This window comes from Pongo pygmaeus, chromosome 5 (genome assembly GCF_028885625.2).
Source record: "Pongo pygmaeus isolate AG05252 chromosome 5, NHGRI_mPonPyg2-v2.0_pri, whole genome shotgun sequence".
NCBI classification, from domain to species: domain Eukaryota; kingdom Metazoa; phylum Chordata; class Mammalia; order Primates; family Hominidae; genus Pongo; species Pongo pygmaeus.
The window spans coordinates 167,867,100-167,889,481 of NC_072378.2; the positions used below are offsets into that span (position 1 = coordinate 167,867,100).

The window sequence follows — 22,382 nt, forward strand, 5'->3', positions numbered from 1 at the left end:
CCTTCTTCCCGTCCTGATGACAATCCCTGATTTCATTCCTGCCACTGTTATTTTGCCTTTTCTAGAAATTTTAGGGATGGAATGATGCAGTGCATGGTCTCTTCTGTCTGGATTTGTTACCGAGGGAAGGTTTTGAGTCACCCCCGTTGGAGCATGCATTAGTCGCCCGTTCCTTTTCATGGTTGAGTAGTATGTTCTATTGTATGGATACACTTCAACTTGGTTATCGGCTCACCAGTTGACAGACATTTGGGTCTTTTTCAGTTTGGGACGGTTAAGAATAAACCTGCTGGGAATGTTCCAGTGTTAATCCTCCCATGTCTCTTGGGTAGACATGTAGGAGTCGGTTGCAGGTTCCTATGGTGGGTGCATGTTCAGCTGTGCAAGAAAGGACCCCACTGTCTCCGTGAAATGACTGTGTGATCTTGCAGTCCCACCAACAAAGTGTGAGAGCCCCAGATGCACCATGTCATCTCCCAGCTTCCTGCCCCCTGTTTAATCTTAGTCCTTCCAGTGGGATCTCTGTGTGTGTGTGTGTCTGTGTGTGTGTGTGTTTTGGACGGAGTCTCTCTCTGTCACCCAGGCTGGACTGCAGTGGTGTAATCTCAGCTCACTGTAACCTCCGCCTCCCGGGTTCAAGTGATTCTCCTGCCTCAGCCTCCCGAGTAGCTGAGATTACAGGTGCATGCCACCATGCCCGGCTAATTTTTGTATTTTTAGTAAAGACGGGGATTCACCATGTTGGCCAGGCTGGTCTCGAACTCCTGGACTTAAGTGGTCCATCTGCCTCGGTCTCCCAAATTGCTGGGATTACAGGCCTGAACCGCTGCGCCCAGCCTTCATTGTGGTTTTAATTTGCATTTTCCTCATGATTAATGGCATTGAGCACCTTTTTTGTGTGTGTATTTGCCATCCATGTATTTCTTTGGTGAATTGCCTGTTCACATTTCCCCCTGTTTCTTATTGAATTGTTTATGTTTTTGATAGGGAGTTGTAAAAATGATTTGTATATTCTGGATATAACCTATTATCAGATATAAGCTTTAAAATACTTTTTTCTATTCAATATATATATGTTTCATTTTCTTGAATGTCTTTCAAAGAGCAGAAGTTTTACATTTTGCACAATCAAGTACAATTTATCAATTTTTTTATAGTTTATTCTTTTTGCAATTTATATAAGAAGCTTCTTTTTCCAGGGTCACAAAGATTTTCTCCCATTTTTCCTTCTAGATGTTTTATGCTTTAGCTCTCACATTTAGATTTATAACTCATTTGAGTTACCTTTTGCAAATGGTGTGAGGTAAGCAGTAAGGATCAACTTTTTGTTCATGTCATTCCAGGACCATTTATTGAAGACTGTTCTTTTTCCACTGAGTTACCTTGGCACCTAAGTTAAAAATCAGTCCGCCATCTATATGTGGGTCTATGTCTGGACTCTGTTCTGTTCCACTGATTTACGTAACTGTCCTTTCAGAAATCCAACACCGTCACGGTTAGTGTAGCTTCCTTGTCGTCTCTGAGATTGAGTAGTGTGAGTCCTCCAATTTTTTAATCTTTTTCAAAATTGTTTTGGCTGTTTTAATTTCCTTGAATTTCTATATAAATTTTGGAATTGGTGTGTCAATTTCTCAAAAAAAAAAAAAAACCCTACCATGATTTTGATTTAGTTTATGTTGTATCTACAGATCGATTTGGGGAGAAATTATATCTTGAAATTTAATCATTGATAAATTTGAACATGAAATGAGTCATTGAAAATTGAACATGATAAATTTCTCCATTAATTTAGGTCTTATTTAATTTTTCCCAACAATGTTTTGTAGTTTTTAGCATATAAATCTCGCATAAATTTTGTTAGATCTATCCATAAGTATTTTACATTTTATGATATAATTATATATATAATTGTTGATACTATTATATATGATATATGTGTGTGTGTGTATATATATATATATATATATATATATAGTTTTAACATCCAAATGGTAATTCCAATTGGTGTATTTTATTTTACATATTGTATATTTCACCTCTGATGCCCTCCACCCCTGCCATGCTCTGCAGCTTAGAAAGAGTGTGTATCATTTCTCACTGTATTTGTTCTCCTCCTGCCAGGAGCCATAATCTCGTGATGCCTAGTGCCAAGGTCTGAAAATTGTTGTTACATTTTGTAGGTTTTTCTAGTTGTTTAATGCAGCAGGGTGCCTTTGGTCTCTGTTAATACACTGTGGCTGGAAGCTGAAGTTTAGCAGTGGTGTTCTGATTGCTGTGCTTCTTCTGATTGATATGATTACCTCTCCACATGCTTTTGCAACACAGGGGTCTATACTATGCTTCTTCTGCATACTCTAAAGCACTCAACTGTATACCTGCTGGGATTACAAAAGTGCAGAGGTGGCTCCATGCCTTCCTCCAGCTTTTTAGGCCCAAAGCAGTGACTGAGGGGCAGTGAAGAACTGATCTCTGAGTTGTGATTCCAGGCAGCAGAGAAGGAATGGGGTGGAGTAAATAATGAAATGAGAATCAACATTATGTAAGAAATAGGTTTGGAAAATAATTCAGGGTGAACTTTGTGTTACATGGGCTTCCTCTCCAAAAGGTCAGTATCCACGTGGACTGGTAAGTGAGGACTGATATGGCCCAGTGTGGGGGCGAGGAGGGCGGTTCCACTTTCTCTGCCTGTGCACCTGGGGCTGCGCTTTCCTAGCTGCTCCGGCTTGGCATGGCCAGGCCCACGTGGTGCGAGAGCAGGGAAAAGAGGAGGAAGATGGACGATTGGCTGGGAAGCACATCCAACGTTAATATCAGAGTGTTTCAGGCCATAGATTTTACTGGGGGTTATCCAGGGCGTGTTAATAAACAGGATGATGGACAACGCTGGAAAGGAGCAGTGAGCCTGAGAATAGCGAAGAGTTTTTCTTTCTTTTTAAGTTTGCTTCAAATGGTGGATTTCAAAGCCCTTCGTCCTCAGGCCCTCCACAACTGCTCCAGCTCTTCCTGGTCTCCTGCTAAACTTCTTCAGCCTCGACCCATGCACCGCCACTGCTGGCGTTCCCAGCACATGGTATACGCCACGTGGACCCATGCACCGCCACTGCTGGTGTTCCCAGCACATCGTATACTCCATGTGGACCCATGCACGGCCACTGCTGGCGTTCCCAGCACATGGTATACTCCATCTGGACTCATGCACGGCCACTGCTGGCATTCCCAGCACATGGTATACGCCACGTGGACCCATGCACCGCCACTGCTGGCGTTCCCAGCACATGGTATACTCCATGTGGACCCATGCACCGCCACTGCTGGCGTTCCCAGCACAAGGTATACGCCACGTGGACCCATGCACCGCCACTGCTGGCGTTCCCAGCACATCGTATACTCCATTGTTTCCTAACAATCCAGTTGATTCGGCCAGGCTGGTTGCTCAGCTGTTTCACAAACATACAGGGCTCATGACTCAGGACTGCTCTTCAGCCTGTGATGAGCTGGTCACCTGAAGGAGACGGCCGTTCTCTGTCAATCATTGGCCCATAGCCTTGCCATTCTCCAAGGACCCTGATCAGAGCCTCCTCCTCCAGGAAGTCTTTGCTAACTATGCCAGCCTCCACCTTTCCTCTGGCACTTGGATTTCTGATGATTAGGATGCCTCTGCCACAGCAGATTCATGCTCGTGTCCTGGAATGTCTACTGGAAATGTCTGCGGCTGTGGAGAAGCAGGTGCATTCCTCTCCAGCGCCTTCCCAGGCTGGAGCAGCTTGTTCAGTACGTCTTAAGAACGGCACTCATAGTCAAACTTTAAATTCTACCGGAGATTCTCACATGCTCACAGGGATGAACATCACTGACATATATTGTGAAAGATTTAAAGCCCAGGACCATGAATTATACATTTTCTATGCACATTCACACTTCTATAGATCTTGTTCAGTAAAATCTTGTTGAATGTTTTTAAATTTTGCGTAAGGATTTTTGTGCAGATCAAAACTTGTGGATTTCTGAGAGCACCTTATTTAAACAATAGATCAAGGGTTGGCAAATTATAGCCTCTAGCCAACCGAGCCCGGCGAGGCCTGTTCAGTTATGTAATTGTAGATGCTTTCAAGCTCCAAAGGCAGATTTGAGGAGCTGTGACAGGGACCATATGGCCTGCAAAACCTAAAATATTTACTATCTGGCCCTTTACAGGAAGAGGTTGCCGATGCCTATTCTCAATAAATATTTGTATGTAAAATAGTGTGCTGTGCACTCTGTTCACACGAGATGGAATGCTGGTCACTTAACTGTCTGGCTCTCCAGGAGTACCTGTGTTAACTGTAGTGCATTCTGCCTTCTGGCTCTCCAGGAGTACCTGTGTTAACTGTAGTGTGTTCTGCCTTCTTTCGTTCTTAGAGTCATTTCCACTTTCCTGCTACCGCTGCCTGTGAGCTGAAGGGGTTGAACCCTACACTCCTTTTTCTACAACCAGCTTGCATTTTTTCTGCCCACAATGAGCGGGGTAAGATTTTTATTTTTGGCAAGGAGTATAATTTGGGTTCACTGTGGCTACTTGAACACTGCACTGCAGCTAACTCTATCTTTGTTTCCTCTCCAGGAATCAATGAATTTCAGCGATGTTTTCGACTCCAGTGAAGATTATTTTGTGTCAGTCAATACTTCATATTACTCAGTTGATTCTGAAATGTTACTGTGCTCCTTGCAGGAGGTCAGGCAGTTCTCCAGGCTATTTGTACCGATAGCCTACTCCTTGATCTGTGTCTTTGGCCTCCTGGGGAATATTCTGGTGGTGATCACCTTTGCTTTTTATAAGAAGGCCAGATCTATGACAGACGTCTATCTCTTGAACATGGCCATTGCAGACATCCTCTTTGTTCTTACTCTCCCATTCTGGGCAGTGAGTCATGCCACCGGTGCGTGGGTTTTCAGCAATGCCATGTGCAAGTTGCTAAAAGGCATCTATGCCATCAACTTTAACTGTGGGATGCTGCTCCTGACTTGCATTAGCATGGACCGGTACATCGCCATTGTACAGGCGACTAAGTCATTCCGGCTCCGATCCAGAACACTACCGCGCAGCAAAATCATCTGCCTTGTTGTGTGGGGGTTGTCAGTCATCATCTCCAGCTCAACTTTTGTCTTCAACCAGAAATACAACATCCTAGGCAGCGATGTCTGTGAACCCAACTACCACACTGTCTCGGAGCCCATTAGGTGGAAGCTGCTGATGTTGGGGCTTGAGCTACTCTTTGGTTTCTTTATCCCTTTGATGTTCATGATATTTTGTTACACGTTCATTGTGAAAACCTTGGTGCAAGCTCAGAATTCTAAAAGGCACAAAGCCATCCGAGTAATCATAGCCGTGGTGCTTGTGTTTCTGGCTTGTCAGATTCCTCATAACACGGTCCTGCTTTTGATGGCTGCAAATTTGGGTAAAATGAACCGATCCTGCCAGAGCGAAAAGCTAATTGGCTATACGAAAACTGTCACAGAAGTCCTGGCTTTCCTGCACTGCTGCCTGAACCCTGTGCTCTATGCTTTTATTGGGCAGAAGTTCAGAAACTACTTTCTGAAGATCTTGAAGGACCTGTGGTGTGTGAGAAGGAAGTACAAGTCCTCGGGCTTCTCCTGTGCCGGGAGGTACTCAGAAAACATTTCTCGGCAGACCAGTGAGACTGCAGATAACGACAATGCGTCGTCCTTCACTATGTGATAGAAAGCTGAGTCTCCCTAAGGCATGTGTGAAACATACTCATAGATGTTATGCAAAAAAAAGTCTATGGCCAAGTTTGCATGGAAAGTGTGGGAATTAAGCAAAATCAAGCAAGCGTCTCTCCTGCGGGACTTAACATGCTCATGGGCTGTGTGATCTCTTCAGGGTGGGGTGGTCTCTGATAGGTAGCATTTTCTAGCACACTTTGCAAGGAATGTTTTGTAGCTCTAGGGTATATATCCGCCTGGCGTTTCACAAAACAGCCTTTGGGAAATGCTGAATTAAAGTGAATTGCTGACAAATGTAAACATTTTCAGAAATATTCATGAAGAGGTCACAGATTACAGTGTCTTTTGGTTACAGCACAAAATGATGGCAGTGGTTTGAAAAACTAAAACAGAAAAAAACAAACGGAAGCCCACACATCACTCATTTTAGGCAAATGTTTAAACATTTTTATCTATCAGAATGTTTATTGTTGCTGGTTATAAGCAGCAGGATTGGCTGGCTGGTGTTTTCTCTCATTTCCCTTTGATACAGTCAACAAGCCTGACCCTGTAAAACGGAGGCGGAAAGACAAGCTCAAGTGTTCACAACCTGGAAGTGCTTCGGGAAGAAGGGGACAATGGCAGAACAGGTGTTGGCGACAATTGTCACCAACTGGATAAAGCAGCTCAGGTTGGGCCATTAGGAAAGTGTCAGTTTGCTTTGATTTCCCTGGGAGCTGTTCTCTGTCGTGAGTGACTCATCTCTAAACGTCCATTAGGCTGAGAGTGCTATGAAGACAGGAGCTAGAATAATCTTGCTCACAGCTGTGCTCTGAGTGCCTAGCGGAGTTCCAGCGAACAAAATGGACTCAAGAGAGATTTGATTAGTGAATTGTAATGAAGTTGTGGTTTATTGTACAGTTTAAAATATTAGATGTTTTTAATTTTTTAAATAAATAGAATACTTTTTTTTTTTTTTTTAAAGAAAGCAACTTTACTGAGACAATGTAGAAAGAAGTTTTGTTCCATTTCTTTAATGTGGTTGAAGAGCAATGTGTGGTTGAAGACTTTTGTTATGAGGAGCTGTAGATTAGCTAGGGGACAGCTGGAATTATTCTGGCTTCTGATAATGATTTTAAAGGGGTCTGAAATTTGTGATGGAATCAGATTTTAACAACTCTCTTCAATGACATAGAAAGTTCATGGAACTCATGTTTTTAAAGGGCTATATAAATATATGAACATTAGAAAAATATCAACTTGTTTTACAGAAATACAAACACGTGTTAGGAAGTTACTGTCATGGGCTAGGCATGGTGGCTCATGCCTGTAACCCCAGCATTTTGGGAAGCTAAGATGGGCAGATCACTCGAGGTCAGGAGTTCAAGACCAGCCTGGCCAACGTGGCGAAACCCCTCTCTACTAAAAATACAAAAATTCACCAGGCGTGGTGGCGGGTGCCTGTAATCCCAGCTACTTGGGAGGCTGAGGCAAGAGAATCGCTTGAACCCAGGAGGCAGAGGTTGCAGTCAGCCGAGATCATGCCATTGCACTCCAGCCTGGGTGACAGAGCAAGACTCTGTCTCAAAAAAAAAAAAAAAAAAAAAAGGAAAGAACTGTCATGAATTACAAAAGTATTGACATGTTTAAACCTGACAATGGTGTTATTTGAAACTTTATATTGTTCTTGTAAGCTTTAACTATATCTCTCTTTAAAATGCAAAATAATGTCGTAAGATTCGAAGTCTGTATTTTTAAAGCATGGCTTTGGCTTTGCAAAATAAAAAATGTGTTCTGTATATGAAGTAGGAATCGTATTTCAGCTTCAAGGTTCAGACTGAGGGGCCCACTGTTTGGAGAGGGTGGTATTCAGGCTTTCTCATGTCCTTCAAATCTGTTAGCATTTGACTCTAGGAATCAAAGCAAAGGAGTGGTTACCCAGACACTTCTTTCGGTGTGATCCATGCGCTGATGTGATCTATGAAGATGATTCATGCTTGAAAACTGGCACAGAAACATCTTGCTTATCTGCCAAAGCTGGGAGATGAGCTTCTCTGCATAATTTAAATGTTCAGATAAATGAAGCTTATTTAAGCAATAACCTTTTAAACATTTTAGCTAAGATGTATAAAAATGTTTCCAAAATATACCACATACTTTATTTCTTCTTAAATATAGTACATTAGGTTACATCATTTTTCTTGCTGTCTTGGGCATCAGAACAGGTGCCATGGTAACCTGACACTCTCAGGAGACATTAAGATAGAAGGGACTAATCTTCAGTGGTTCCCATTGATTCTCCCCATATCTTTTTGCTCTCAGGCTCTGGCCGTCTCTTCCTGAACCTTAACTGTGTCTGCCCTTAGTCCTTCTCTCCACTCATTGCAAACATTATTCCATATGTTTGGTGGGGAAATCAGCTATCTGCGCTTGTCAGAATTGTCTATTAATAGGGGCAATGTGTTAGAACCTCCAAGTATTCAATTATTTCTGGATACATGAGATCTTACTGTATGTAAATCTCAACATTTAGGTACTTAAGTATTACCTTGCAAACTGTACATGATTTGCTTCTAAGGACAGACAGACTGGATTTTAAATGAGGCCAGAAAAACACAATATTTTCAAATCCTTTTAAGACTTGTGGTAATGTGTGCAAATTACAGGCATTCTGGAGATATATGTACAGAGAATGTGGTCTCAATGAACGCAGTATACATGCTATAGTATGCTAGAACATTAGTTTGCTGGGGCTGCCCTAACAAAATACCACAGACTGAGTAGCTTAAACAACACATTTATTTCTCACATTTTTAGAGGTCGGTTAAGGTGTTGGCAGGGTTGGTTTCTCCTGAGGCCTCAAATGGCTTTTCCTCTGTGAGCTGAAACTTCTTATAAGGACACTAGACAGATTGGATTACAGCCCACCGAAAAGGCCCTTTTAACTTAATCACTGGTTTAAAATCCCTGTCTCTAAATATCACCACTGTCTGAGATACTGAGGGTTGGGACTTTGACATATGAATTTTAAGGGGACACCATTCAGCCCCTAACATCTATTTCCCTCAAGGTAGGGCATATTTTCCTATGAAAGTTAACCTGAAACATGTGAGAATTTCTTTGTACATAGTTTCCTCCTTTCCAATAAGTTATGTTCCAAACATTCATTCCCATTTCGGCTTTTCAGGTGCAGATCTCACAGAGAGATGACAGAGAAGGGTTGTGGTCCCTGGTGAGACAACACCTGCCTATCTAACCTACACAGCCTTGAGCTCCAGCACCCACCCGTGGTGCAAGTTTCAGTATCTGATCCCAGTGGTTCACCTCCTGCCCTGATGCCTGCCCTGGGGTGTGGCATCTCCTCCCTTCCCAGTTCTCTGACAGGGAAGTGGGGAATTTCCCCAAGTCTGAGTGACCTCCGTATTCAAAGCAGAGACATCCCCCTCTCAGCTGTGGACCTCAGGATGGTGATCTCAGCTGTGGCAGCAGAAAGCAGCTGTGATAGCCCAGCGGAGGCCAGGCCCTATTCTGCCCCCTATTTGTATAAACAGAGCATTCAAGGCTCATGACTTCAGCGGGGCTATCTGTTGTCTTAATCTCATTCTTGGGGCACATTCTCCGGTAGGACACAGAAGGAGGTGGCATTTTACATTTACCATTAGACGATTTGAGTCATTGCAGCCTCACAGAGCACAGCTGCCCTGATGCATTCTACATTCTGCTGGCTGCTCTGTGGAGAACCTGATGTGTTCATGGTCTTTGCGCTCAGGGATTTCATGGAATAAAGAGGCTGCAGCATTTGGTTGAAGGCCACCCTCGCTCTGGCATGTTTGCAGAGCTTGGGGTGGTCGGCATTCTACTTTCCGCTGGCTGCTCTGAGAACCTGACACACTCAGTCTTTGTGATCTCAGAGAATAAAGAGGCTGCAGCATTCAGACGAAGGCCCCTTGCTCTGGCGTGTTTGCAGAGGTCAGGGTGGTTTGCTGTGACCTGATTTTATTCTTATGACTCGGTATGCACAGCTGCAATCTTCCTCCTTGTGTTGCATTTGCCAATAACATGATATTCTGGATGCCTTATTTAGGTAAATCCATATAAAAGCTAAGGCAGGAACGATTTATTTTCTACTTCTTGGCTGATTCCTCTCTTCATTGAGAGTCCAGGTGGACAGTCAGGGATGATGGGCAGAGTGCTGTTCTCCTCACCTCGAGGCTGTCCTCAGCCCAAGGGAGCTGCTGTACCTCCTTCCGGCCCATTTCCATTCTAGACAACAAGAAGCAGGATGGGGGAAGCAGGTGGCCTTAAAGACACAACTGGAAAGCTGTGGAAATCATTTCTGCTCCCAGTGTGGGAGCCTTCACTTATTCACATGGTTACAGCCAGGTGACAGAAAGTCTGGGACGCTCTTCAGCGGGTGGCCATGTGTCCACACACATGCAGTAATCACGAACATGCCTGGGAGGCTCTTCAGCGGGTGGCCATGTGTCCATGTGCACGCAGTAATCACAAACACACCATGTAAGAGGGGGGAGAGATACTGAGAAAATCACTTTCATGGAGGGGAGGCAGCCGGACTCCTCTCTTTAACCAGAGGGGAGGGTCTGCATCTCCCCAGCTGTAGATGAGGGGTAGCCGAGGCAGCCCACTAGGCCAAGGCCACTCAGGAGATATGGCTGCCCTGTGCAGCAAGGCTGGGGTCCCCTGGGATATGCCCTGTACACAGGGTCCTCTTCTCCTGTAGCCCACTAATAATTACCACAGTGCCCAAGGCTGGTCCATCTAAACGTTCAGAATATTGTATTTAGAATTAGTGTTAACATTTGACTAAGGTTTCATTTTTCTGCCTAACATTGAAAGATGAACTGGATTCTTGGATTTCACATAACATTTTGGGGTCCCCTTTCTGAACCTAGAATGTAAATAGATGAGCTAGCACTTCTCTTCACGCCAGTGGGGAGCAAAGGTGATTCCTAAAGTCCTGGCTTCACCAGGAGCCGAACTCCTGAGCCGGCCGGGGTGCCTCTGCCCTGGACAGGGCACTGCTGCCCTCTGGTGTGCGAGCTGCCTCCCAGCGCCAGCACCTGCTCCTGGAGATGCTCACCTTCCTGGCTGTTGCCCTAATTCTGCAACATTTCAAAGGACAAATGTCATATGTATGTCTTAGTGGGGAAACTCTACAGTTTATTTTGGATAACAAGTAGGTGAAATTAATAGAATCTTATACTGTCTTTTTGCACCCGTGGCATAAAATCTTCAGAAAAATATCACTGCACTATTGCTGCTGTTCATTTTTTTCCTTGTTGCTTTTAACATTCACAATAGTAGATTGGCTCTTTCTTTTTTATTTTATTTTATTTTTTTGCTATGTGAACATATACATAGCAGAATAAATATATGTATAAATCAGGAAATACAGCATCTATATATTTTTATGGCAGATAATGTAGAATGAGTTTTAGGATATTAAGTTAATAAAAAGAAGATATGTAAAATGATGTAATCTCTACTCACCAAGAATTCATTATACAAGTCCAAAATTAAGGAGAAATGTAAATAAACATTCCAGGCAACCTGTCTTTTCCAGCTTTGTGAATCCTGGCACATAGGACTCTGTTTTCCTCTGATTGTGCACTAGGATGGCAGAGGAGTGTGTGTGACCCTGGGCGAGCTGGCTTTCACGGTTGTCCTTGCTGCCTTTGGGCCCCCAGGTGTCCAGGTGGGGCAGGAGAGTTGGTTCTGCCTGGAGGCAGCCTCTCCTTAGGAAAAGCCTTCTCAGGACCCCTCTCTCTCTAGTCCTCTGCAGACCTGACTTGACACCATCTCACACGGATGCATGAGAGGCCGTGACCAGGGGTGCCCTCTGAAAACCAGTCCCCTGGCCCTGCCCTTCAGCCTTCTGGGCCTCCTCACTTACTTTTCTCCAGGGAACATGGTGGAGACAATGTGGCTGGCGGCGGGGCTGGCGGTGCAACTAGGAGAGTGCTCGTGCCCTGAGATCTCTCCTGTCAGCTGTTTGCTCTGCTCACCGCTCACCCTAACCAGCTACAGAGCGTCTATTCTGCAGTGTGGGCAGCTGTCCACCACCCTTGCCTCCTGGGCCCATGGCTGAGCCACCTTGCGCAGCCCCTGGGGACTCTGTGGGGCATGGGACTGAGGTCTGGCTGGAGATGCCTGAACACAGGTGAAACGCGTCTTTTCCAGGTCTGGTGCACAAAACCACTTGCAGTCTCCTGATGGCCGAAGGGAGCAGGCACAGGAGACCTTGGGAGCAGCTGCTGGAAACAGCAGAACCTGAATACACTGACCCTCCATGGGCCTGGTGCTCCTGTGTGAGCAAGAAATGAACTTCTGTTGGGTTTGAGTCAACCTACATTGAATTTTGTTTCATGATTTACTCATCTGAGGCATGGGCCATCGTTCTGAGCTGTCCCCAGGCCTGACTTTCCATGGCTCTGGCTGGGGTCCCTCCACCCGCACTTCTTACTCCCCACTCATGTGTGCCCATCAGCCTTGTTGGAAGCTTTGCTCAGGAGATGTGGCGTTGCAGGGGCTCTGCCATCTTCTGTGGCCAGTTCCAGGGCCCAGGGCATTGGCTCTCCCCCGACCCTTTGTCGCCAGTTTCAAAGGTGGAAGCCGCCCTCCCCAGCAAAGGTGGACCTGGCCTGGGCTTGGATGGACCTGTGGTGTCTGTTGATTGTCCTAAACTCCACTCCCAGTAGCGGTGCTGCACACCCATACCCCTGCCCTGGGCCTGCCGTGGGTCAAGTGGAAGATTGTTCCCATCTAATAGTAAAAAGGAAAGTGAGATGGATGCAAACCCCAAACTCCACTTCCGTATTCTGCCCTCTCTCCACCTGGTCTTCTGCCTGTTTCCAATGCTCCCATTCACTCTGGAGCCCCTGAAGTTTGGCCCCTGCCCCAATCCCACCAAGCCGTCTTCAAGAAGGCTGCTCTGTGCCCTATGCAGCCAATGCAGCAGACGCCTCTCAGCTGCCTCCTGCAGGTAGCATGAGCCCCTCTCCAGGGCTGGGCAGTGGGCTTTGCGCTCCTCCCTCTCAGGTGGGCAACTCCATCTCTGCCTCACTTCAGACCCTCCAACTTTATTTGATCCTGACATGCAGTGGTGCTCCTGACACCAGGCTGGGTTTCTCTTTCTCCTCTCCCTGCATGCTCTTCCCAGGCCATCCTATCACCCCTGGACTTCAGGACGGCACACAGACCGATGGCACCAGCATGTGCATCTCAACTCTAGATCTTCCTCAAGGACCCTGCCAGGCCTGACCCCGTGCAGTCCTCACTGCCCCTCTCCTCCATCTCCTTCCCTTCCTGCTGCAAGTCCAGCCCCACGGCTGTGCCCCTTCTTCCCTAGGTCATGTCTTCCCTGCCCTGGGACAGCCGCCTCTGCCAGCACTCATCTCTGGCCCCTTGGCATGGATCAGGTGGGCTCACCCTGTAAGGTTGTACATGTGGACCCTCCTGCCAATGCTGCACCCTCTTCTTGGCCTCCTTGCTTCACATACACTCGCCTATCTGCCTGTTCTTGGATTTGTCCTGTGCATCTTACCTTCCATAGCCTGTGTCCCCCATGGAGGTGAAGCAGAGTTAGGGATGCATTGTGTCATGCAGAGTCATGCACTCAAGACCTATGTCCAGTTAATATGCAGGTAAAGAAAAGGCTGTTAGTACCACTTCAAGGGCCATGTCCGTCCAACCATCCTTGACTTCTTGGTTTGGGCTGCACTTCTGATTCCATTGTGCTTTGTAAATAAATACCACCTAGAGTGATTACAAATGCATCACCTTTATTTTTGTTTGCATGATAAGAGTCCCCTAAAGTGAGTTCTTTGGCAGGGAATAGCTTTTCAACTCTGAATCCCTAGTTCGAGAAACGTCCATCGGGCATATAATTGTCACTCAGATGTTTTCTTCTCCGTAAACTCTTCAGTCCAACCTACAGCACCAACATCGCTGTTCCAGGCTTGTCTCGGTAAGATGAGTCATAGGGGCGGGTGAGATGTCCTGAGGTTGCATCATGGAATAAGCAGTGAATTTATTAAGCCATGGTTAGTAGTAATAAGCTGAGTGCGAGGTGGGTCAAAGCAACATGTGCTATTATCTGAGTCTGTTTTGATGCCATATTTCTCGGAGAAGCAAATGTGTAACCCACTTTTTGGGTATTACATAGATCTTGTCTTTTAAATGGCAGGTTTGGCTTCCTTGACTCTCGCCTGGAGATTTTCAGACCATGTCAATATTTTGCAACTAAAGAAGGGATGCTGGGCCGGCCGGCTGCCAACCATGACTACCCCGAGGCTCCTGCTGGCTGTTACAGTTGTCAAGGTTCAGAGGGCAGCTGGGGCCCCACAGGGTCTCAGTGAGGGTGGGCCGGGCTGAGGGGAGGGCGCCCACCTACCCGCCACCAGCGCCCAGTGGGGCCACTCCATCTGCCGTCTGGACATGAACGGGTGTTGCGCCTGTGGTGGTTCCAGATCAATCTGTGTCATCTTCCAGCCCCACCCCTCTGCCACCCATGAAGGGTGGTGGGTGTCCTCTGCCCCGTCTGCTAATGAAGCTATTTTCATCAGTTCCCCCACCCCACTCACTCCTTACGTACCAAGCAATTCGATGACGAAGTCACTGGTTTCCAGTACATTGCCTACATTTTAATTCTTTGTTTCCTTTCTTTTTTTTTTTTTAAGCAGGCTTTTATTTGTAACCTTCATATTTGCAAAAGAAACAACTAATGCATTTTTCTAGACAGCAAGCTCTTAAAATTGTAGGATTCTGGTGTTCGAAATTTTTTGAAACATAAAATGTTTTGTAATACGATAAAAGCTCTAACTGCTTTTAGTGTGTTGTAGGTAAAATAATGCAATCACACGTGTGCTCCAGGCACCGTGGACTCATTATGGAACTGGATTGGAGCCTTTTGAAAACAGATGTGTGAGGGCTTCAGAGTTTTAGTAAACATGAGAAGAAGGAGTCATTAAAGACGAGAGTGTTTCCCTTCCCGGAGGAATTTTTCTAGCCATTCATGTGCACATCAGAAACCAAAACCCTGCGCGCAGGTTCTTCTGCGCGCTGCGCTGCCCCCAGCGCAGAGGTGCCGTGTTCTGGGAACACGTTTCTTGCTCTAAAACGTCCCGTGTGTTCTGGCCCAAGTGCCTGCTCAGGTTTAAAGGGGGTTTCTTTTGCCAGTACGTAAAAAAGTTAAAAATAATCACTACTATTAAATAGATCTTTAATGTGTTTTAAATGGCAAAAGCACTTCACTCAGAATTGGTGGTTCTGTTTCATGCAGGTGTTAAGTGGGGATAGGTTTGTGGCAAGAGTTGGCTGCTTTTATCTTGCTGAATGGAGAAAGTATAATATAAATATATAGCTAACAGAGCAATTTGAGTTTCTGGGCCCTGTCCAGAGGTCAATAGGAAATCTGGTGAATTTTCATTTTTTGATAGCACTATACAAATATACGACTGGTGTGGTGTTGCGTGAGAACGGTTTGGTTTGTTGTAGAACAGAGCCCATGCCACAGCTGTGGGGGCCGCAGAGCACAGCAGGATTTAGTAGGGCAGTCTGGGGGTCGCCGTGCTGTGTAATGCGGGGGGCACTGGGAGGGAGGAGAGGAAAGCCTGAAAGTAAGAGGCGCAAAGCACACGAGGGTGAGAGAAGCTGCAGGTGGTGAAAATGGAAATAAAGGGTTAAAAGGAAACCTTTTGAAAATCTGCACCGCCAGCCATCCCCGAAATCGCTGCCTCTGGGGAACTCGAGAGCACAGCACATTCCTGACTGTCAGCCGCGGCTCCCCAGGAAGGCAGAACCACAAGCGGTGCATGTAGATTAAGGGATTTATTTAAAGGCATTGGTGCCCAAGCTTAAGGCGGGAGAGTCTGAGACCCGTAGGGCAGGCTGGCAGGCGGGAAACTCAAGCGCAGTTTGTACATTACAGAATGGAGGCGGGATTCCTTTTCCAGGAACCCGCGGTTTTTGCTCTTAAAGCCAAGGGATGGGATGAGGCCCACACACATTGTGGAGGGTCACCTGCTCTACTCAGAGTCAACTGAGAACAGGCGCTCATCACAGCCTCAGTACCCCCGCAGCAGCGTCTAGACTTGCGTCTGACCATCGGGCACCATGGCCCAGCCAGGTTCACATATGAGATTAAGCATCACACTTCCCAAGGAAGGGACACCAAAATTATGTTTGAAACCCAGTGAGGTGTGGTCCACACACATACATGCCTGCAGGGAGGAGGCAGGGACCTGAATGGGAGAAGGGTGAGCACACCCCACCTCTGGGCGCCAGCTCCTTGGCCCGGCCAATGCAGAGGGGAGTGAGGGCCCAGGGCTTGCGAATCTTCTGGTGTTCAAGAAAAGCTGAAAATCTAGCCTTTTAAAAATGCAGAGCCTCACTTGAAAGTGGGTGATATAATATAATTTTAATATGTTCAGTAAATATAATGTGAACATTTTAAAATTATTTGTGAGCCAATCAAAATCTGTCAGTCAGCTGAATTTAGGCCTTGGGCAGCCAGTTAAAGGGTTGTGAAATGAACGGTATTTGAGTGGTCAATACACAGCCGCCAGCTCGGGAGCTTGCTCCCCACCCTAGCTGCCAGGTCTGTGACGGCAAAGCAGGTGTTCTTGGTCTAACAGAGAGTGCATGTCTCGGTCTAATGCCTTCTCTCCTTCCCTCTCACCTGCTTCCTCCTCCTCCCTCTTCTCCCTCCGTAGACAGAGATGCCTCTTGCCTGGAAGGGCTGCCTTGGCATCTAGGAGCAAAGGGAAACTCTCTGGGGCTGATTTCCATCCCACTCTTGTCTCCAGAAACTGCTAGAGATGTAAAGTGAAAATGATAGCAGAAATGTCACAGAAGGAAAACTCAATTCCCTTGTTGACTCAAAGTGGCACTTTAAGCAAACTGTCCCTTTTGATTGAAGATGTGGGGAGCATTTTGTTCTCCTTTCCATGGGCTGAGCTGGGCTGACAGAGAGGATTCCTTCCCGTGCTCCAAGTGGCCACAGCCTGAACTGGCAGCCACATCCCAGGGGAGGAGGTTGACACACACACACAAAGTTGGTGGTTTTGGCCCAACTCAGTTCCTTGGCAAACTCAGTTTTTTTGTCCTTGTATGACTTTTGGAAGCAGGTGGCTGCTGGGAAATGCAGTCCCTAGGTTTCACCAGCAGATAGGAGAGAGGGCAGAGCCATCCCCTAGAGCCTACATCTGGCATTTGAGTCCTAGTCTTGTCCCTTGCTAGTTGTGTGAGTTTGTGTGAGTTATTCCAACCCTCACATTCCCAGTTTTCTTACCTGTAAAATGGGCGTTAATGATAGTACTTATCCCACGTGTGTTTAAGATGAAGATGGGGTATAGGCAAGAAAGCCAGGGCAGGCAGGGTGGAAACTGGTTATCATCTGCTAATGAGCCGTGGAGGAGACCCAGCTTCTTCCCCAATTTCTACAATTCCTACCATGTTGGACTCAGTTGGCTTAACTTAGGAAACAAGAAGTAGTTTGGGCCCAATATTAATGCTGCTATCCTTTATTGGAATGTTAAATACAACAAAACAACTGTTTCATGTTATTGTATACTTTTGGAATAAAATCTATAAAAGAGAAATCCTGTAGCACTTTTTGGTTGCTAACTCTTACATATATGTTTTCTTTTCATTTAAAATATTCTGCAAAAATAATCTTAATTTTCCATATCTGTAGATGCATTGCTGTTTTATTCACTCATTACAAAAAGACAGAGTCTGATCGATTGAGGGTACAGAATTCAGTGTTTCCCAAACATACTTCAGCATGGAACTTTTCTGTGGGGCATCTCCAAGGACAAGCATTGGCATGAACTCACATTGAAGGAGGCTGCTTTAGCAATTCAATGTTTCCAAGAACCTTATTGGGTACAGATTAGTATGACCTCCTTTTTATAGACATGGAAATAAGGTGGTTATGTGACTTGCTAGAGGGTGTAAGTTACAAGTGACACATGGAGAACCTGGAATTTTAATCCAAGGATGTCTGGTTTCATGCACCATCTACCTCAGCCTCTTGCCTTGTTTTAGTTCTTTGGAAACCAAAGGACTTGTCTTTGTCATCCTCCAGTTACTAAATGATCATGCTGTGAAGCATTTCACTGAGTTTCTTCTGGGCGCCTGGATTTGGTGACCATGTGGTGGCCTTTAAGAAGAGAGTTCACGGTAAGATGTTTCTGAAAGTTTCCACCAGGTGCAGGTGATGCATTTGAGTTGACAGCAAGCAAGCGTGCTGCCAGGGTCAAACGCTGGCCAGGACCACAGGCTTCCAGCCCCTTCCCCAGCCCAAGCTCAGCATCTGTTCTCCTTGCCAACACTTGTAGATGTTTTTCTATTGGGGTATGAAGGAAATTATTCTTTGGATGGCTTTAATATATTTCAGTTCTGTCCTAGCCTTCTATTCTGCATGGGTGACAGCAGGTAGAGAGCGGCAGACACACAGCTCTTGGGGACTGATGGCATGGCAGACAAGGGGGCATGGGCAGTGACATTCTGGAGAGTTGGCTGTGAAATATTCAGGAATTTGGACAGCCAGTTGTTAAAACTGTTGGTAGCTTATCAGCCATGCTGGGAGTATATATACACTGGAAATTGGAAAATGCTACAAGTCAAAACTTCTGCTGCTTTTCTTTTTCCACAGAGAGTCAGTTTTGCCAGTACACCTCTGGATATAAAGAAAATCAAAATATAAGTGAGCAAAAATAAGCCCAAAGACAAAAGTGGCAAGGAGGAGAAAAATGGGGGCTACAGTCTGAAGGTTAGTGTTCCCCACAAAATTCATGTTTAAACTTGTGGTGATAGGGTTGGGCATCATGGCCCAAGCCTCTAATCCCAGCACTTCAGGAGGCTGAGGTGGGTGGATCGCTTGAGGCCAGGAGTTTGAGACCAATCTGGGCAACACAGCGAAAACTCCATCTCAACTAAAAATACAAAAATTAGCCAGGCATGATGGTGCACACCTGTAATCCCAGCTACTTGGGAGGCTGAGGTATGAGAATCCCAGAGGTGGAGGTTGCAGTGAGCCGAGATTCTGAGATCATGCCATTGCACTCCAGCCTGGGCAACAGAACAAGACTGTCTCAAAAAATAATAATAATACAACTTATGGTGGTATTAAGAGGTAGGGCTTTTTGATTAGGTCCTGAGGATGGGGCCCTCATGAATGGGGCTAGTGCTCTTATAGAAAGGGCTCAAGGAAGTTCCCTGGCCTTTTCCACCATGTGAGGGCACAGCAACATGGTGCCATTTTTGAAGCTGAGAGCAGCCCTCACCAGACACTGGATCTGCTGGCACCTTATCTTGGACTTCCCAGGCTCCAGAGCTGCAATCAATGCGTTTTTGTTATTTATAAATTACCCGGTCTACAGTGTTGTGTTAGAGCAGCCCAAAGGGACTAAGACAAGAGGAGACCAGAATGTCACAGCGCCGGAGCAGTTCCAGGAGGTCTAGGACTGCATCTCAGTTTTGTCATTTAGTGGCCGTGTGGGCTTGGCCAAGCTCCTGAGCCTCTTGGAGTATCAGTTTTCTGATCTATAAATGAGGATATTGATCCTTCCTTGCTTACCTCACAGGTTTTGTCAACAAGAACTACTTATTATACAACTACCTTGGGGCTTTTTGCATTTTGGCTGTGCTGGCTTATGGAAGCAGGCATACACTGGGTGTGTGAGTGTAGGCTGTCTACACTCTCGAACCATGTGTCTGATTTATGGAAAAGTATGCCAGTGTATGAGTCAGTTTTCTCTTGCTGCAACTGAATACCAGAGACAGGGTAATTTATAAAGAATAGAGGTTGATTTAGCTCATGGTTCTGGAGGCTGGGAAGTCCAGAATCGGCAGCTGTATCTCGTGAGAGCCTTCTTACTATGTTATCTCACAATGGAAGAGTAGAAGGGCAAGCAAGTGTTTGTGAAAGAGAAAGCACAAGGGGCCAGGCTCGGTTTATAACAACCCATTCTTGCTATAACTAACCTATTTATTCATGTGGGTGGGGCCCCGTGACCTAATCACTTCTTAAAGGCCTCACCTCCTGCACTGTTAGAATGACAATTAAGTTTCACCTTGAGTTTTGGAGGGGACATTCAAATCACAGCAGGCTGATTATGAGGAAGTGAAGATAAAACAGCCAGGGCCGTGTAGGAGTGCCTGTCACATTCTTGTAAAGGAAGGTCATTAACTGAACTGGGTTTTGAAATGTCAGAGAGTGAAGGAGTAAGGGAGCATTACCTGCAGAGAAAGAAGAAAACAAGAGGGCTGGGCTCTCTGTGTAACAGCAGCATTGCTGCAATGCTGGGAGGAAGGAAGGAGAAAGGGTCCTACTCAAGGAAGACAAAAGAGAAGATATTTTGCTCTTCTATTTTCACTGTACTTTTGATTTCTCACCACAAACCACACAGTATTTTTTAAGGGTCCCCCTTTTATTGAAAAATCTTGCACAATTTGTGGAGAGGAGAATGTGGCCTTCTAAGTTACACCAAGGGAAACGTTGATCACTCCTCTGCATGTCGGGCAGGGTCTGGCCTGCAAGCAGCTGAATTCCCCTGGGTGGTTTTGAGTGGTACTTTCGTGTGTTTGTTCAGCTGTCTCCACAGTCCCTTGAAGAAGGTGCAACTATCTTCATTTTTTCAGATAAAAAAGTAAACATCATGTGGTGATGTGCCCAAGACCACACAGCTAAAGAGCAGCAGAGATAAGACCCAAACTAAGGGCCTACAAGCTTCCAGTCCAGTGAACCGTAAACCAAAATGTGGAGTATGAGACGAGCGGAGGTGCTGCAGTTTCCTGGACTCAAAGACTGTAGGCCTTTAGTTTGAGTCTTATCTCTGCTGCTCTTTAGCTGTGTGATGGAATGGGAGGTTCAGGATCCTGTTCTAATTGCAGAGCTTGGGGGCAGGAGAGGAGATGATCCAATGGCACATGGAGCTGTCACGAGGACGCTCCGCCACTGATCACGGTCGCGCTGACAGAATTCCTGGATACACTTGTCCTCTAACCTGCGATTTCAGTGACAAAGAAGACTTAAAAATGGAAATGGCCTGTGAGCTCATGGACTAGAGTGTGGTGTGGCCACATCACGCACTTATTGTTGGCCTGGTTGTAGTGTCCAGGGTCCAGCTCCAGAGATTTCTTCTTAGTTTCTGAAGATACTAAGCATTTCCTGATTTTCAAAGAAGCATTTTTCCACTTCACACCCATTAGGATGGCTACTATAAAAACAAACAAACCAACAAGCTGGAGAAGAACAAGTGTTGGTGAGGATGTGAAGAAACTGGAACCCTTGTTTGCTGTTGGTGGGAATGCAAAAAGTGCAGCTGCTGTGGAAAGAATATGGCAGTTCCTCAAAACATCAAACACTGAATTGTCATATGATTCGGAAATTCCACTCCTGGGTATATATGCAAAAGAACTCAACTAGGTCTCCAAGAGATGTTTGTGCACCTGTGTTCACAACAGCTCTATTTACAACAACCAAAAGGTGAATGTAACCCATGGATGAGTGGATAAGCAAAATGTGGTGTATGTAAGCAGTGGAATATTATTCGTCCTTTAACAAAAAGGAAATTCTGACACATGCTGTCACATGGGTGAGCCTTGAGAATATTATGCTAAGTAGAATAATCTAGCCATAAAAGGAAAATTCTATAGGTTTCCAGTCATGGGAGGAACACACAGTGGTCGAATCCATAGTGAGAGAAAGTAAAGTGGTTGTTGACAGGTGCCGGGGAAACGGAAGTGGGGGGTTGCTATATAATGGGGCACAGTTTCAGTTTTACCAGCCGAGGAGAGTTCTGGAGGTCGCTGGTGGTGGTGGTTGCACAGCAGTGTGAATGTACTTAATACCACTGAATTGCACTTAAAAATGATGAGAATGATACATTTTATGTGTCTTTTACCACACACGCTAAAGAGGCATTATGAAGATGGCTATTATTTGAGGACCTCACAAGCACTTAATGGAATGTTCTGGAAGCCCCTGAGAGTCACGAAATGCATTTCATAGTCCCCAGCCATGCCCACAGGCAAATGCAGAGTCCTTTTATTGTCCTGACCTTTAAATAAACTGAAAGTGTTGATTTTATTACTGGCAGAAATGATTATAAGAAGACATAGGACGAGATTTCTCTAGGTGTCACCCAGTAGATTTTAGAAAGAGAAACAACTAATGGAGTTTCCCAGCTGATAGCATTGCCTCCGTAAGGAGAAGAAATTCATCACTCCCATGGAAACTGAAGCTCCCGGCTGTCCTTCCTGGATCTGCCAGGATTCTGACGGTGATTATTTGCGTGACTTTCAGACATGATGGTGCCCGTGCCTCATCACATCAAGTGAGTCACAGGAGAAAAGAAATTGGAACTTGCTACTGGCAGCAAAACAGTCGTGGCCCTGAGACTCGCCATTCACCGTCTGTCCACACTTCCCTTTTGAGTCATTTCCTTATTCAGAGACAATAACCTGGAGAAGAATAAGACCCTTGTTATCTCATCTCCTTGAAGAAGAAACACCATCTATGTGCAGTGCTGTGGATGCTCCTTTGATGAGATGGGGCTGGACACGTGAGAAACATCCCCAGAGGTGGGGGCCACTCACGTGATCCTCAGCCTCCCAAGGGACAAGAAAAGTCCCATTTCATAGATGTGAGA

General features: G+C 45.7%; 1 protein-coding gene across 3 annotated transcripts in view; it reads left to right on the top strand.

The window, feature by feature from the left end:
• Positions 1–7,508, top strand: part of CCR6 (C-C motif chemokine receptor 6) — a 28,339-nt gene extending 20,831 nt beyond the window's left edge. For 2 of the 3 annotated variants that reach the window (XM_054493119.2, XM_054493118.2), the window contains 2 exons: positions 4,399–4,504; positions 4,601–7,508. In XM_054493119.2, the coding sequence (XP_054349094.1) occupies positions 4,496–4,504; positions 4,601–5,716 (1,125 nt within the window). In that variant the 5' untranslated portion in view covers positions 4,399–4,495 and the 3' untranslated portion in view covers positions 5,717–7,508. Of the gene's footprint in view, positions 1–3,481; positions 3,772–4,398; positions 4,505–4,600 lie in introns of those variants that run through there. The other variant, XM_054493120.2, reaches the window with a different exon arrangement.
• Positions 7,509–22,382: the final 14,874 nt, after the last annotated feature.